General features: G+C 41.4%; 1 protein-coding gene across 1 annotated transcript in view; it reads right to left on the bottom strand.

Moving 5' to 3' along the window:
- The window catches only part of LOC141166325 (dual oxidase 1-like), a 261,582-nt gene that overhangs the window by 41,325 nt on the left and 202,640 nt on the right, over positions 1 to 17,617 (bottom strand). Inside the window, exons 21-23 of the mRNA XM_073652895.1 lie at positions 15,929 to 16,104; positions 3,982 to 4,057; positions 3,265 to 3,449 (exon numbers count right to left, since the gene is read on the bottom strand). Of these exons, the coding sequence (XP_073508996.1) occupies positions 3,265 to 3,449; positions 3,982 to 4,057; positions 15,929 to 16,104 (437 nt within the window). The remainder of the gene's footprint in view (positions 1 to 3,264; positions 3,450 to 3,981; positions 4,058 to 15,928; positions 16,105 to 17,617) is intronic.

The raw sequence follows: 17,617 nt of genomic DNA, 5'->3' as shown, positions 1-17,617 counted from the left end.
AAGAGAAATCATGGCACTCACCAGTCCTGTAAAATCCAAAGTCTTTATTTGACAGCACATTAAAATTGGCTGCAGGGAGGGAAAGAGCACATCTGAAGGACGACAGCCATTTCACTCTGACCTGCGCTACAACGTTTCCTCCAGATTTACCAGGACCCGTTGAACTCCAAAACCTACTGACAGTTTTTAGAAGACTCTTTCTTCAAGCAGTAGTACAGGAGAAAGTCAGCATCTTTTCAAGAAAATCATGATTTTTATGCAGGACAATGCTCCATTGCATGCATTGAAGTACTCCACTGCTTGGCTCGTAGACGCCTTAAAGATGAAAGAATAATGACATGGCCTCCTTCTTAAATAGGAGATTTACAGTGAAGGAAAACAGTAAACCTCTCTGAATAATGTGTGGGAGGCTGTGGTGTGTGCTGCAGAAAAAGTTGATCATCAACAGGTTAAGAAACTGATAGACTTCACGGATGGAAGGATTATGACTGTTATTGAAAAGAAAGGACGACTATTTTGGTCACATATTTATAATGTCAGAAATGTATTTTTGTACATTTTGAGTTGTTTGGTTATTATTCTCAATTTTACAGATGAAAATAAACAATTTAAATGGGAAAATTTACATTTTTTATTTTGTTGCATAATAATTATGCACACCGATAGTTATCTAATAATTCTGCACACATAGATATTCTCATAAGACAGATAAAACCTCACTTTTACTTTCTTATGTATTCAGATTTCAGGATTATTGGAGTGACTTACACAGATTTCAGTCTTTTGGATTGACTTACAGCACAGTAGTTGCTCGATCATAAAATTAAGCATCAAAAATACAAATTACCTTATAATTGTACACACAGTATATAAATGAGGTACAAGTCATTGGTGAGGAAAGATGAAACATGAGACAATGAAATAGATGACAGTATATCCAACAATCATGTTGATCTTCAGAGGCTGAGGATGGCAGGGGGGGCACTCCTAAAAAAATTCCTTGGGTAGCAAGAGAGCTTGTTCCAACTTTGAATGGGACATTTGTCTACTAACCAAAGCTTGGAGCAGCACTCAGCTCTAGAATACTGCAAGTTACCCTAAAAATAATGGTTTCAATTTGAGATACAGTTCGAATTTGCCAGCTTCAGGGAATTTTTTCCAAAGATTTGATTTGCGTCTAATCTATTTGCTATGAATCAAAAGTACTGTGATCCCTCCAATTGCCCAGAAGAGGCATGTATACCTTTTGAGATCTCTTAGCTCTGTATACAACCCCTTTCAAGTTTTTAACGCAAATGCGGATTGTAATCGGTAGTAACAAACAGCCTGTCTAGTAACACAATGCACTGTGAGTTTTTTTATGCTTTTTAAAATAATAAAAAAAAAACATTCCAAAAATTATCCTTTTTGTTGTTGTTTTGAAACATTTTCCTTATCACTGGGAGTGCTGTAGCTTAGTGTCAAAAAAGATAGATATGTCATTGATAGAACTTAAAGTCCACAATCAAAAAGATTAACTATTACAGATCTGGAGGAGGAGAAATATGCAAAACACTAACACAATCTGTCTGTGTCAGTGTTTGAGGTACTACCCTACTGTGACTGAGATGAGAGATATGCCCTATATTTCATATCATCCTCCGCTTCCTCACCTCCAACATACTTGCTTGAGACAAAGGAGGACAATTCTGATCTGCTTATGGTGGTGTTAATGGCCGGACAGCTGGTGCTATTACTGGTGCTACTTACGGCTTCCACATTCTTATTGCTACTGTATATGCTATAGTATGAAAGTCAGTTTCTTTTACGTTACTCCATCCATATCGATTTACACTTTTTCTTTTACCATACATTTTTTTTAAACTAAAATTAACTTTTGTCATTACTTTGAACCACGTTTCCTTTCGTCCTAAAAAGGAACAAGTGATGCAATAAATGCTAGTCGCACGATATGCCTAAAAAACAACAGTGGCAACAGGCCGCAGTATTAGTGTAGCATGTATAGACATCAGATTTGACTAATGAAATGGGTTTGCAAAAAAATCAATACTTTGTGTCACATGCACATTGTGAGATAAACTGTCACACAGATAAATGTGTATTTTTTTATTTCTCTTTTGTATTTATTAACACATTTTTTCCTCTTCTCAAAAAGGAGCAACCAAGAAATGCTAGACATACAGCATGCCCAAAAATTATCAGCAGCAACAGTCCACATTATTGATGTGGTGCTTACAGACATCAAATTTGATTAATAAAACAGGTGGGGAAAAAATCAGTAGTTTGTAGCACACAAACTTTGACAGGTTATCAAAGTTATTGTTTTATTCAGTTTTTTTTTTTTTTATCTTTTATCAATATTGGTCAACTGTATCCATATAAAGAATGAAAAAAATGTTTAACTATCAGCACTATTACCGCTATAATCAATCTCAGCAAGTTCTACTTTCTCTCTCTCTCCCAAATTTCTGTATAATTCTTTTTTCTTCCCACATTATATACTAATTATCTTCACTGGTGTGCTATAGCGCACACTACGTGTAGAACTTCTTCTCCCTAACTTTAGCCTAAGTTGTGAACTTTCACATCCTCTGCTGGCTGCTTCTTACCTGCCTCTGCTTTTTTACATACTATTATAGTCTCTCATGATTGGCTGCAGTATAAGATGTGCTTTGATAGCTGCAAGGAATTATAAGGAAGCCCACCTTGCCAAACTTAAGGTCATGTGTAAAATGGTGGCAGACATGTTAGTTGGATCGTGTAAGGCAAGTCACAAATTTTTAAAATTTGCCAGATTCTGTAAATTCCTAAATAGTCAACGCAAATTTGATTCCCATCGAATTGATTCGCTCATCTCTAGTTTGAATTGATGTTTTAATGTCCATTTTGATTCATTTTCCCTGCATTTCTTGCAGAAAGCTAAAGTCTACATTTTTGCAGACATATTAAAATCCAGATGAATTATGAACATTAGTATTACATTAGTAATATGAACGTATAGCTTAGAACATGCATCTGTACACATCTTTGACATTTCGAGTGATTTGTAAAATGGTAACAATTACACTCATAATAACCTACATCAGCTCCAAAGACTTCAGGAGAATCAAGGACACATAGACACTGACAAAAATATGATTACTGAATTTGCCATAAGGGTTTTCTATTCTTTTTCTAACATTAGAATATGAAAAGAGTCTAAAAAAATATTACTCTTAGAGCATTTCAGTACAGTTAAATAGCAATGACTTCATCTATACTTACGATAAGCTTTCTCTAAGAACAATCCTGCAGAAATTCCATAGAATATAACTACACAGACAATATGGCGCCGGTAATTCTCAACAAAACGCTTAACCTCCTGGATTTTCTGATGCACTTTGCTTCTTTGGTATTTTCCCTTTTTTGCCTCTGTGTATAAACGCTTTTCCTCTAAAGCATTAGATGATCTTATGAAAAGAAAACCATTTTTAACACATTATCAGAATATTTGATGTATTTCAGAAAATAGTATACACTTCCTACGGCTTATTGTAAAATATATGTATGTGGAGATATCTAGCTCACATGAGGTATAGTATCAAGCAAAACATCAGATTAAACAGTCAAGACACATGTCAGCCATTGCCTGATCTAAATTAATCATAAATAAATCAGAAGGTTTGATCTGTGAGGGCCTGACCCAAACCAATTGCTAAAACAAAAGCGGCCTAAGTACTCTTCTGAACTCTGCTGTCCTCTAAGACTGTAGACAGGCCCAATATAAAGTCTATTAGGACACCATCAGTCTCTTGGATAGCAGTGCTCAGCTGAGCAAGTCTTCTCCTACATTAAGTGACCATTGTGGGTCTCCAATAGAGGCCCAACAGATCAAAACTTTTGACATTTCTGTACGATATGTCAAAAGATTTTTTAAAGTGCAGTTACTCTTAAATCTATGTTGTTTTAGGTGCATATAATCATAGACTATAGCATACATACTCTTTTTTGTCCCTGCTTGTTTCAATACATGAAACTCTTCTGAACATTTGTTTGTAGACCTCTGAACCATCCATACCTGTTAAAACATACAAATCTATTATTAGTCAAAGCAAAGCAGTGTAACGTAGCTGCTAAAGATAACTCTTAGGCTAAATATGCAAATTGCCGCTTCAAACAGGAAGAGGACTTCAACTGCCACCTACTGGAAATAGCAATCCTAAGGCCATGGCCCACTATCAGTATTTGGTCAATATTCGGTCAGTATTTTTTCTCAGGAGTGGGAGCCAAAACTAGGAGTGGGTAATAAGAGCAGAATTGGTGCACTTGTTTCTATTATACCTTTTCTCTGATTGATCCTCACCTGGTTTTGGTTCTCACTCCTGAGAAAAAATACTGACCGAATACTGTCCAAATATTGATAGTAGGGCCATGGTTTAAAAGTCAATATCGACCTTTTAATGAGTCTTGCCACATGACTTAGGATAAAAGCCAATCCAAAATCTCTATTTGCAGATACATGTTTTGAGGTTTTGCCCCTCCTCAGTGCAAAACAAGAGATCTGGTTTAGCTGTATAGGAGGCTCTGACTAGTGTCTAAGGGATAATGTATTAGGAGGTAGCAACAGCCAAAAACATGTGACTGCATATAAAGATTATGGTTTGACTTTTATCCTAAGTCATGTGGCGAAGCTCGTTAATGGATTAATATTGACTTTTAGGATTGCTACTTCCAGTAGGTGGCACTAGAGATGAAGTCCTCTTTCTCTCCGAAGGGGCAAATTGCATATTTAATTTCCCTGAGGAGCATTGCATGGCCTAATTCTCCTTACACCGGCATGTCACTTTCGACAAGGAGAGATGTTACCCCTTAGACCTTAGGCTAAATTCACTTGTTCATATTTCATGGTCTGTACATAGACCACAATTTCCAGCCTGACTGGTTCCCTGACCTGAACTAACAGCTTCAAACATATAAATAGGTAGGAAGTTAGCAGTCAGGCTTGGGTTTGTGGTCTGTACATGGGCCATAAATTATGGTTCAATGAATCTAGCTTTAATCTTGGGACAATACACAGAATATAGCTACAGGATTGCAGGGTGATAAGTCATTCACCTTGATTTATCAAGACAGGCATTGTTCATGCCGGTTTTCATGAAGTGGGGGTGCTTAAGTCAGAGGTGTACGCCTCTTAATTAGGTGGATTTGAAAAGTGACAAGTGTTTCCCTTCGTCTCGCCATGAATTGTACTCCAGTCTTGGATTGGAGTAAGATTTCGGGCATAAGGTATGCCAAAGCTGGTCATGAATTAGATGAGCTGTGATGCCGCGCCCTCATTCTGCCCCTGTCCCAGCTTCACCCAATTTAATGTAGCTGGCCAAAACTGGCTAAAAATGCCAAAAGTTGCAAAATTTCTGGTGAAAACCCTTTGATGAATTGGAGCGATAGAGTGTAAATGATTAATCCAGGATAAAAAGAAATTTTGCTTTTTCTAAAAACTGTGACATTTTTATCCATGTGCTTTGTCTGCTGTTGAAAATATAATACTAAAAGCTACTGAAAAAATGTCACTTTATTGTCAGTATAGCCTAACATGTCTATTGTGAGTAGCCCTGAAAAATATCCATAGATTTGTACCACAATGTTTTGAGTCATTGGTGAAAGAATTATGACTGGGAACTTCTGAAGATTGCGCTTGTCATTTATAAGGCTGGTGTCATGCATTACTTCCAGAATTCGTTTCCTTTGAGATTGTAATAAAATAGAATAAAATATTCTCTAACAATCTAAGGATAGGAGTTGCCAGATTAGCATTCAGTAGTTTCAGTGTTTTATCCTTTTATACTAAACAGCACTTTGAACTATAGCCAACAGACAAAACACAGTACATTTGTGACCCAAACAGTTTGACCAATTTGTAATGTATTATAGAAAGCTCTGATGGTTAATTCCCAGCCAGATAGTCATTGTCTTAAATCATTATTTAGGATACATTCACACTTGCCAGATTACCATATTTTTCGGACTATAAGACGCACTGGACCATAAAATGCACATAGGTTTTAGAGGAGGAAAATAGAAAAAAAGAAATTTAAGCAAAAAATGTGGTCATGATGCACTGTTATGGGTGGAAGTCTGCTGCTGACACTGTTATAAGGGTAATGTCCCCCAGTTCTGAACTAATATGTCCCATCCTGGTATATATGCCCCCCCATCCTGATATACGTGGCCCTCTTCCCCACCTTGGTATACATGCCCCCATCCTTGAATACATGGCCCTCCATCCTGTTATACATGCCCCCCATCCTGCTATACATTGCCCTCCATCCTGGTATACATGGCCCCCCATCCTGGTATATATGGCCCGCAATCTTGTTATATATGGCATCCCTCCATCCCCATCCTGGTATGCATGGCACCCCCTATCCCCATCCTGGTATACATGGCCCTCCATACTGCTGCATATGCTCCTCATCCTGTTATACATGGCCCCCCATCCTGGTATACATGGCCCCCCATCCTGGTATATAAGACACCCCTTTCCCCATCCTGGTATTCATGGCACCCCTATCCCCATCCTGGTATATATGGCACCCCTCATCCCTATTTTGGTATTCATGGCACCCCCCATCCCCATCATGCTATTAATAGCACATCCCCGTCCCCATCCTGGTATTCATGGCATCCCTCGTCCCCATCCTGGTATTCATGTCACCCTCCATTCCCATCCTGGTATTCATGGCACTCCCTATCCCCATCCTGGTATTCATGGCACCCACCATCCCCATCCTGGTATTCATGGCACCCCGCCATCTCCATCCTGGTATTCATGGCCCGCTTACGCAGCACACATAAAAATAATAAAGGATTCTACTCACCTCACCTCTGCTCCAATGCTGCCTCCTGTTCTGCTGCCAGCAACTGATATCAGCATGTGAGCTACGCATGGCATCACAGACATATGCCTTCACACACTCAGGTCAGCTGCCAGAAGATTCACTCCTCCCCACGACCGGTACTATGGGCATGGGAAGGAGTGAATATTCATGCTGTTTAATAATGGGCACAGTATCAGCCTCAGCCATGGGTCCTGCAGTTGCTAAGCTACTAAAGAGCATGAATATTCACTGTTCTCCACGACCATGCCGGCTACACTGTATAATGGTGGGAGGGACTATGGGCATGGAGAGCAGTGAATATTCATTTTCTTTAGCAGCGGGCACAGTGTGAGCTGCAACACCATCACCATCCACAGCCGGACAACCATCCACAACTGTATATCTGTACTATAAGATGCACCCCCCACTTTCCTCCAAAACTTGAGGAAAAAAGTGCGTCTTATAGTCCAAAAAATACGGGTAGTTTCAGAAATTTCTGGCCTGAAGATAAGTTCCACACTGGGGTTAATTTTGGAGGCTATCACGTGGAATTTTGCAAGATTTATTAGGCTATGTTCACAGGTCAACTTTTTCAAGCTTGTCCTCTCAGGAACTTTCCTGAAAAAGATCTCAATACAGTCCTGCTCATTGTTATTTGCACCTATGAAGTTTAAGTACATAATGTGGAATATCTCCTGAAAATAATGTATCAAGTGAAACAGTTTTTTTGTATAGAGCACTCGTGTTAAATACAAAATAGCAAATCATAAGCAATAATTTAAAACAAAAAACAATGGGAGGGAAAAATAGAAAAAACATAAAGCTTGCTGTGTCACTGGTATTGGCACCCTTTACATTAATTTAGTATGGAAACACAATTTGACTCCTCTATGGTAAATCACAAAAGAGATTCACCTGTTATTAATTGTTGGTGCCCATGTGGCATGAATTAGCCAATGAATGATGACTTCAGTGTTTTAGAAAGCCACATGGTAGGCCCTGTTCCTTTGTCACAATGGTGAAGACAAAGGAGCTGTCTGAGGACATCAGAACTGCTATTATTAGCAAATACAAGACTTCCAAAGGGTATCCCAGTTTCAACAGTGCACAATGTAATTAAAAAGCTTGCCAAGCATGAAACCTTCAAGAACCTCCCTGGATGTGGGAGAAAGAGGAAAATTGACAAGAGATGTCTTCGAAGGTTGGTGTGAATGGTGGAAAAAACACCACGTCAAACATCCAAAGACCTGAAGGCCAACCTGGAACAGTCTGGAGTCATGGTTTCAACAAGCACCATACGCCGTACACTAAACCAAGCAGAGCTTTAGGGGCGAAGGCCAAGGAAGAAACTATTGCTGAAGAAAAGACATAAAAAGGAACGACTGATCTTAGCCAAAGAGTACCTTGACAAACTACAATCCTTCTGGGAAAATGTTCTGTGGACAGATGAAGCAAAAATAGAGCTTTTTTGTAATGCAAAGCAATAGTTTGTTTATAGATGATGCAATGAAGCTTATAAGGAAAAGAAAACTTTACCAACAGGTAAGCAGGTAAGTGAAGGATCCATAATGCTGTGGGGTTGCTATGCTGCATCCGGTACTGGAGGCCTTGATCGTATCACAGGAATCATGAAATCAGAGAATTATCAAGAGATTTTAGAGCAAAATGTCCTACCCAGTGGAAGAAAACTTGGTTTGAGTCGAACAACATGGGTCATTCAGCAAGACAATAGTTCTGTCTCCACATAAGGTGATTGGAGGTATAGCTGATATGTAAGATACTGTGAGATTTCCTTTTCCTTACCTCCATATCCAATATGCGGGGCACATAGGACCAGCGCAGACTCAGCATCCATAGACTTGAATGTAGAACCACAGCAAGGGTGCAATTCAAGACTTGGTTTATTGAAAACCGGATACAGAAATAATATTTGATGGTACAATACTGTCGCTTTCTCTAAAGCCACTGACATCGGTTGCTGCTGTTCAGAAATTGATGCCTTTGCTAACCCAGTAAGTGATTCCTGTCTCACAGCAAAACTGGCTATAAAATGGCTGTCAAGAGCAAGAGACCCAACAACTGCCATGCGAAGCCACACCCAGTTTGAACCAACTTAATTGGAACAAACGAGAGTGAGCGGTGAATTAATACTGACCAGCAGATGGCAACATAGCGATAATACATTTAGAAGATAACAAATTCACAGCTCATTTTCTAACATAAGCAAAACAAACACTGAACAGTAATTATTTCTGGGGGAAGAGCACACTTCCCATCTGAAATTTCATAAGGTATTTCACTATTGAACTAATATCCTTTGAATATAGTCCCAAAACCTGTAATGATAAAGGCATGTTAGTATACAACAATAAACACTTAAACATATCGTCTCATTTTCCATCTTTTCCTAGCCTGCATTGCCTTTTCTCACTTTGCCTTGGTCAGGACTCACGCCCGGTCCTTAATGCAATGGAAGTCTTGGTTGGCCTTGATCAGGGACAGGCCGTGGGGTCCTCGGATGGCACGGTTAGGTCCTGGATCAGGTCGCTGGTGATGATCCTGATGTACTCAGGCTTGTGACTCCATGACGGCGCCAACGTGGCTTTTCGACATCCGTCCCCAAGCATGCAAGTCTTAAAAGAGTCAACTCCTGGTCGATCCGACCATACATTTCCTATGACTACCCACCCCAAGTCCAGTCTCTGAGCGTATGGGGCATAGTCAGGATCACTACATTGTTGACGCACCTTGTGTACCCTTAAATTTTCTCTAACAAACAGGAGTAGAATCTCGGCATCCGTATCCATAGGGGAGATAATGCTGGCTAGGTGTCACGCAAAGTGTAGGAAACAAAAAGTGCAACACGAAGGAATGAGGGGAAGGGAGCCCAGACACTAGGGAAAGGGGGAGTGGAGACCTCCTAGGGTGATCTAATATCACCCTGTCTCCCCTACCATTCCTATATTGGTTCTTCACCAATCGTCGAACAGGAAACCTAAGCCCTGTAAATCCCTAGAGCTAGGTCCTGGATAGGGAAGGGGGGGATGAGCACAGATCAGTCCCCATTGTAAACTAAAGACAACAAAGGAGAAAAATACAGGGGGAAGAAGCTTAGCTTTAGCCGACTTCAGAGAGATTACACCAAACGTCCTCCAAGCACTAGAGAGGAGGTAAACAGACTGCCATAGCTCCAAGCCTTCACAAGGGAACATGTGAATATCACCAGCCTCTCCCTGCAGCAAACAGAACATATTTAAAAACCCAGGCCAGGGTGTCAATCAGAGCAGGAGGGAGGTAGCCGCTGGATCCTAAAGCAAGCCACATTTAAGAAGGCATCTGTAGTGCCAAACAAAGTGACCTTCTGCAGCCAGCAGCAGAAGGACTGTCTGCTACATCTGACATACCTCTGACATTAGGTGTCTTAAGTGTGGTTGGTGAAATGCATCTTCCAGAGTAGGGATCTCATCCCTATGGTCAGGTATTTGATCACATTTGATCTTTTCCTAGCCTGCATTGCCTTTTCTCACTTCGCATTGGTCAGGACTCACGCCCGGTCCTTAATGCGATGGAAGCCCTGGTTGGCCGTGATCAGGGACAGGCTGTAGGGGTCCTCTGATGGCACAATTAGGTCCTGGATCAGGTCGCTGGTGATGATCCTGATGTACTCAGGCTTGTGACTCCATGACGGCGCCAACGCGGCTTTACGACATCCGTCCCTAAGCACGCAAGTCTTCAGAGAGTCAACTTTTGGTCGATCCGAGCATACATTTCCTATGACTACCCACCCCAAGTCCAGTCTCTGAGCGTATGGGGCATAGTCAGGATCACTACACTGTTGATGCACCTTGTGTACCCTTAAATTTTCTCTGACAAACAGGAGTAGAATGTTGGCGTCCGTATCCATAGGGGAGATAATGCTGGCTAGGTGTCACGCAAAGTGTTGGAAACAAAAAGTGCAACACGAAGGAATGAGGGGAAGGGAGCCCAGACACTAGGGAAAGGGGGAGTGGAGACCTCCTAGGCTGATCTAATATCACCCTGTCTCCCCTACCGTTCCTATATTGGTTCCTCACCAATCGTCGAGCAGGAAACCTAAGCCCGGTAAATCCCTAGAGCTAGGTCCTGGATAGGGAAGGGGGAGATGAGCACAGATCAGTCCCCACTGTAAACTAAAGACAACCTATTATTTCTTTCTGCTCAGGAAGTACTTGAAGAACTCAGGTATTTGTTCATATTTGATCAGTGCTCGTAAGGGTATTTCCTTGTCTCCATTGATGGGAGAAACGACGAATCCTTCTGCCCTTTTGCAACTAGTCTCTATGCAGCTGGAGCAGGTGTTCAGAGTGTAGGATTTTTCTGGTCCCTTGATTCCAAAAGCTTCAAAGAACTTAGGTCGAGCTAGGGATCGGTTGCTCTGTTCATCAAAAAGAGTATACATTTTCACTGCCTTTTTGGTTGCCTTCTGGGTAAACCCCGATTAGGCATATCTTGGCACAGCATTTGATGCTCTGGCCTTCCCTACATACCTCCAAGCATGAGCAGGAAACAGCTGTAGAAGAGTCTATGTGAATCATGTTCCAATGAGGCGCAACGGCTGAAATATTACCCAAGTTCACTGAGGATATTCTTGCGGTCCTGTATGGTTTTGGAACTAAATCCTCTGCACTCTACACTTGATTTTTATGAATGGGACATTCATGAATGAAAGACTTGTCTCCTGACGAGGTAGTGTAATGTGTACCGGTAATTTATGCAAGTGGTGGCAGGTTAGTCTTTCTAACGCTGACACTGTTATTAAAGTTTCTGTGTTTAGGTGTGACGCTATCATACCTTGATGAATATGCAGCTGGAACTGCAGTGTTATACTCCAGGAAATTAAGGCTGAGGTCATTGCTCATCTGGGCCTCTTCGTCGATGAACCTGCAGAAATGGATAAATGGAGGAAAAGTGACATTGTGTGCTCTTTTGTATCTTGAGACCCACGCTGCCCACTTCTCTTGCAAGCTGTGTGGCAGCTTTGTGACGATTGGGTTCACTCCATGGGCAGTGTCCAGATAACTCAGTCCAGACAACCAAGGGTCTCTTTTTGCGAGTTAAAATTCCATGAGCAGATCACTTAAGTCCAGAAGCTTGTTGACTTCGATAAGATTAATCTTTGGGATGGTCTCGAGTCTCTTAAATAAGGCTCTTTCAATGGCTTCAGCACTGCCAATGGTTCATTTAAGTCTCTGCCAGACAGCAGCGAGACATGCTACTGATTGTCCTACATAGACAGCCCTTAGGCTCTTGATAAGATTTGTAGAGCCTGGGCCCAACCATTTGATCATGAGATCAAGCTCCTGCTCCGCAGATAGGTTGAGGTCGGCAATGGCAGACTTGAAGGTTGCTTTCCAGGCTCTGTAGTTCCCGGTGTGGTTGTCAAATTTCGAGAGACTGGTGGTGATTAGCTCCCTGCTTACCATGAACCTGGCAAACTCAGACATGTCTGATTTTTCACTCCTTGTTGCCTTATCAACTTGTGGTGCTCCTTGGGTGTATAAACTGTCTGGCGTAAAGGGGTGAGATATTCCTGGGTAGAATGATGTTGCTGCAGGGTTGAGCTGTGGTTTAGCCTCTGGAGCTTCTGAGGACTGCTGTTTTAGCTGTGGAAACAGGCCAGAAAGCACCTTGTGGTCATCTTCCTGTATTAACTGGCCTTGAGAGGGGACGTATGAGTTTTGGTTTTGAGTTTGTGCAGGTGATTTGGGTGACACTGGCACAGCAGATAGAGCTGACTTGGAAGTTTTAGCATTGTCAGCTTGACAGTGCTGAAAATTGGGGGCGCTGCAGATGACTGTTTCAGCATATAGTCACTGGTACGATCAACTGCGTCATCTTCTTCCCGTGGTGGTAGGCAAACTGGATCAAGAGTGTGACATAATGCTTGTTCAAGTACTTTTACCTTTGCTAGTGCAATTTATTTTTCCATCTCCACCTGAAGAATTTTTATCCGAGCCTCTGCTTCTGCTCTTTCTCTTTTTAGCCTGAGCCTCTACTTCTGTTTTCTTGGCTTTTGCATCTGCCTCTGCTTTCTTGGCTTCAGCTTCTGTGTCTGCTTTCTTGACTTCTGCATCTGTCACTGCTTTCTAGGCTTCAGCTTCTACGTCTGCCTCCTTTTTTGCAAAGGAACATCTTATTTTGGATTCCTCTGCCTTTATGCGAGCTTCTAGTATCCTATCACTCAGGACTGAACTTCTTGAGCAAGACGATCTGTATGACTGAGTAGAATGTTTAGATGAATTTGATCTATGTGATCTGGTTTCTTGCAAAAGTGTAATATGGAGTTCTGCTTTATCCTTAACACTCTGCACCATGGAGTCTCTTTCTCTGTCTATTAATTCTGCTTTGCTTAGCTCACACAAGGCTTCATCAATATTAGAGTCTTTTAGAATGGTCGCAAGTCTCTTGTATCTTTCGTGGGCTGTGTTCAGCCATCTAATGGCATCTTGTAAACTCGCAGCATCACTTCTGTAGTGTTAAAAACCTGACATGAGGGAGGCGACTCATTCCCATAGACCTTCCAGGTTATGGCAGAACTCATCTTTTGTGGCATATGGCAATTTTCAAAGACTTTTAGCATCGTTTTGAGAGAGGGCATTGGGTGTGCGATTTTGTCTGTGTGGGCTCTGCTTACTACTCTTCATAATAATCAGAATGAGGTTGCACTTGCTGTATTTCAGTGGCAGGAGATTGTGCGTGACGTTCTTTGGTCATTTTGCTTTATTTATTTTTTTTGGGTGCGAAAATTACTGCACAGCTCCGATGGGTCACTCCAATAAGATTCCCAAAATATTTTGAGAATTGCGGGGTTTCCAATCTAGGTGACTGTTGCTATGTCAAAAATTGTTATAACAATCTGAGGTAACATAGGCAGAAAGTTTCTTTAAAAGACGTGATCTGAGGTGAAACTGTGCATAATACAAACTGTTCTTTCATTGTGCAAGCAAAGGGTTCTTTTAAATGTGAAAGCGGCTTGGTGATGTTTGTAGATTAATCCTTCACCTCTTCTAACTTGCCTGTTGCTAGTGAGATTCCTGTGTGAGATGCAACTGTGCTCTGATGTACAGGCATAAGGCAGATATGATGACTGGACTCTTAACCCATTTTCTGACTGTTCTGTCTCCACATAAGGTGATTGGAGATGTAGCTGATATGTAAGATGCAGTGAGATTTCCTTTTCCTTACCTCCATATCCAAAATGCGGAGCAGACAGGACCAATGCAGATTCAGCGTCCGTAGACTTGAATGTAGAACCACAGGGAGGGTGTAATTCAAGACTTGGTTTATTGAAAACCAGATACAGAAATAATATTTGATTGTGCAATACTGTTGCTTTCTCTGCTGTTCAGAAATTGATGACTTTGCTAGCCCAGTAAGTGATTCCTATTTCACAGAAAAACTGGCTATAAAATGGCTGCCAAGAACAAGAGACCCCCCAATGGCCATGCATAGCCATGCCCAGTTTGAACCAACTTAATTGGAAGGAACGAGAGTGAGCGGTAAATTAATACTGACCAGCAGATGGCGACGTAGCGATAATACATTTAGCAGATAACAAATTCAGAACTCATTTTTAACATAAGCAGAACAAACATCTGAACAGCAATTATTTCTGGGGGAACAGCACAACAATGACCCAAAGCACATATCCAAAAGTACACAGGAATGGTTGAAAAAGAAAAAATTGACTCTTTTAAAATGGCCAGCAATGAGTTCTGACCTCAATCCCATTGAAAATCTTTGGGGTGAGCTGAAATCTGCCATTGGAAAAAAGAACCCTGTAAACATTCAAGAGCTTGAACAAACTGCAAAGGAAGAGTGGGAGAAAATTCCAGCTGAGAAGTGCAAGAAGCTTATAGATGGCTACAAGAAATGTTTGGAGGCTATCAGCAATTCCATAGGGTACAGCCAAGTATTAATTAGGGGTGCCTTTATTGCTGTACATGCTGTTTATTCCGTTTTTTCTTTGAAATTGCAACATGGAAGTTGAAAAACAATGTTTTATTGTTGTATTACTTTGGACCACTAATTAAAAAATCCTGAGGATATAACTTTGGTACATTTCCATTTATTTCTGTAAATATTGTACAGTCTGTGAAAAAAATAAAGGGGTGCCACTAATGGTGAGCAGAACAGTAGCTGTTAAAGAAGAACATAAGCACTGCAATGTACAAATAACTTTCTGATCACATGTTCTATCTTTTTTGAGCATTTTTTAACCACTTTAGGCTTCAAATGCCATTGAGCGGCTAAAAGAAGTGATGTGACCATTTTTCAGGCTGCTTGGGAGCTGCTATTATTTTATATATAACGTTAAAAAAGAACAATTTTTTTAAGCCATATTCTCACTCAGAGTTCATCTAACCCACCAGGGCTAAGGCCCTGATGTTATAATGTGTCTCACAAATAATGGTGTTTTGCCTTTCTGGAAGCTATTGAACAAATTCCCTAGCAGTTTTATTGCTGATATAGTGTAGTGCTAAAAATATATTTTAGATTCCAGTTAAAAGGAAACATCTTATATCTAGCAGCTGGGCCCTCAGAATAATTTCTCAAGAAACTTTAGCCCAAAACTGCTGTGAGTTATATGGCTTGGCCATTATTTAGACCTTTTTAAAAGAAATTCAATTCAATTATTTGAAGTGGTGGAAATTGTGAACAGTGTTGGGCCCGATCCATCAAGACTGGTCTAAAGCATGCTAGTGCTACATCAGTTTTGACAGAGCAAAAGACACCAAGTTCATTAAGAGGCACAGACCACTTAATGAATTTGGTGCATTTCATAAGTGATGTGCGCTTCCATGTGCTGAATCAGAAATTATATTCGTGTCAAGGAATCACATTCAAGTCAACGCTGCCACATTTGATGAATGGGACTGGTGGTAGTGGTCTTCCTCGACTCCTCGCCAGCTCTGTCCATTTTGGCCTGAGAACGCCAAAAAGGTTGTGACTTTTCAAAGCTATTACATCACTTTTCTGGCATAATTGTTTTGTTGAATCAGCCCCTTTTTGTATGTGTCTGTATACCACACCTTTAAACTGTAGCTTTGTAAAACGGAGTTCTTTGTCATGATCCCTCAGCAGAAAATGGAAATCTTCCCAAGTCAACTCATTCTTATTTTCAAATCCTGCCTCCTTAAACATTACTTCAATCACTTGTTCAGCTTGATCTTTAGTAAGACAGTTGTTAGAGATCTCAATGAAAGATCTGAAATAATAAATAGTGATATGTTAAGAATTTTATATTTTACACAGCTTTTCTGTACAGTGTCAAAGGGGATGTCCATATCTTTGACAGTTTTTACCAAAATATTAGAATGTTATTAAATTAAACAAAGAATAAAACTTGCTGGCTTCCGAGGGTGAACTGACAGATCAAGCAGCCCTAGGAACTAAATCTGAATACGTAGTGAAGTGCAGCGTATTGTATATAGCACAAATACTTTACAGTGTGCTGATATATAGAATACATGTGTATGTATGTATACACTGTAAAGGCACAATACATTATATAGATTTTTCCTATATATCAGAACACATGACTCTGAACTGTGTCTGTGCTATTCAATATGCTATAGTACAGGGGTCCTTAAACTACGGCCCGCGGAGCGGTGTCAGTGCCCGCCCTTCTCCCCCACTTGCTCAGGGCCCCGGCAGGCGGATACTTACCTCTCCCCGTGCCTCTGCAGATCCGCTGTCTTCCTGCTCTGCGCTTCCTGTGACGTGTCAGGTCAGAGGGTGTGGTGACGTCTTTACACCGCGCCCTCCCGAGTGCCGTCACAGGCAGCGCAGAGTGGGAGGAGGCCGCCGCGACGCTGGAGTCGAGACCAGAGTAGAGCAGCGGCAGCGGCAGCAAGTGAGAAGTGAGGTGAGTATTGGATTTTTTTTTTTAATGTATGGAGGCATAGGTCATTATATGGGGGGTGACATCCTGCAAGGGGTATAATATGGGGGGGTGACATCCTGCATGGGGCATGATATGGGGGGTGACATCCTGCATGGGGCATTATATGTGGGGGTGACATGCTGCATATTGCATTATATGGGGGAGGGTGACATGCTGCATGTGGCATTATATGTGGCAGGTGACATGCTGCCTGGGGCATTATATGGGGGGTGACATGCTGCATATGGCATTATATGGGGGGGTGACATGCTGCATGTGGCATTATATGGGGAGGTGACATGCTGCATGGGGCATTAGATGGGGGGGTGACATGCTGCATGGGGCATAATATGGGGGGTGACATGCTGCATGTGGCATTATATGGGGGGTGGCATCCAGCATGGGGCATTATAAGGGGGGAACAGCCTGCATCGGGCATTATAAGGGGTGGAACAGCCTGCATATGGCGTTATAAGGGGGAAACAGCCTGCCTATTGGGAACATTTACCTGCCCATTGAGGACCTATGCTGCCTATTGGGGATATTTACCTGCCTTTTGGGGACATTTACCTGCCTATTGGGGACATTTACCTGCCTATTGGGAACCTATGCTGCCTATTGGTGATATTTACCTGAGTATTGGGGACAGTTACCTGCCTATTGGGGATATTTACCTGCCTATTGAGGACCTATGCTGCCTATTGGGGACATTTACCTGCCTATTGAGGACCTATGCTGCCTATTGGGTACAGTTACCTACCTATTGAAATACCGGTTGATTTAACTTTACTTGTTCTTCATTTTAAATATTGTATTTGTTCCTGTATTGTTTTTT

This window comes from Phyllobates terribilis, unplaced genomic scaffold (assembly GCF_046119375.1).
Source record: "Phyllobates terribilis strain yellow unplaced genomic scaffold, ASM4611937v1 Scaffold_11__3_contigs__length_659146591, whole genome shotgun sequence".
Taxonomy (NCBI): Eukaryota; Metazoa; Chordata; class Amphibia; order Anura; family Dendrobatidae; genus Phyllobates; species Phyllobates terribilis.
This window is presented reverse-complemented; position numbering and strand designations above follow the sequence as displayed.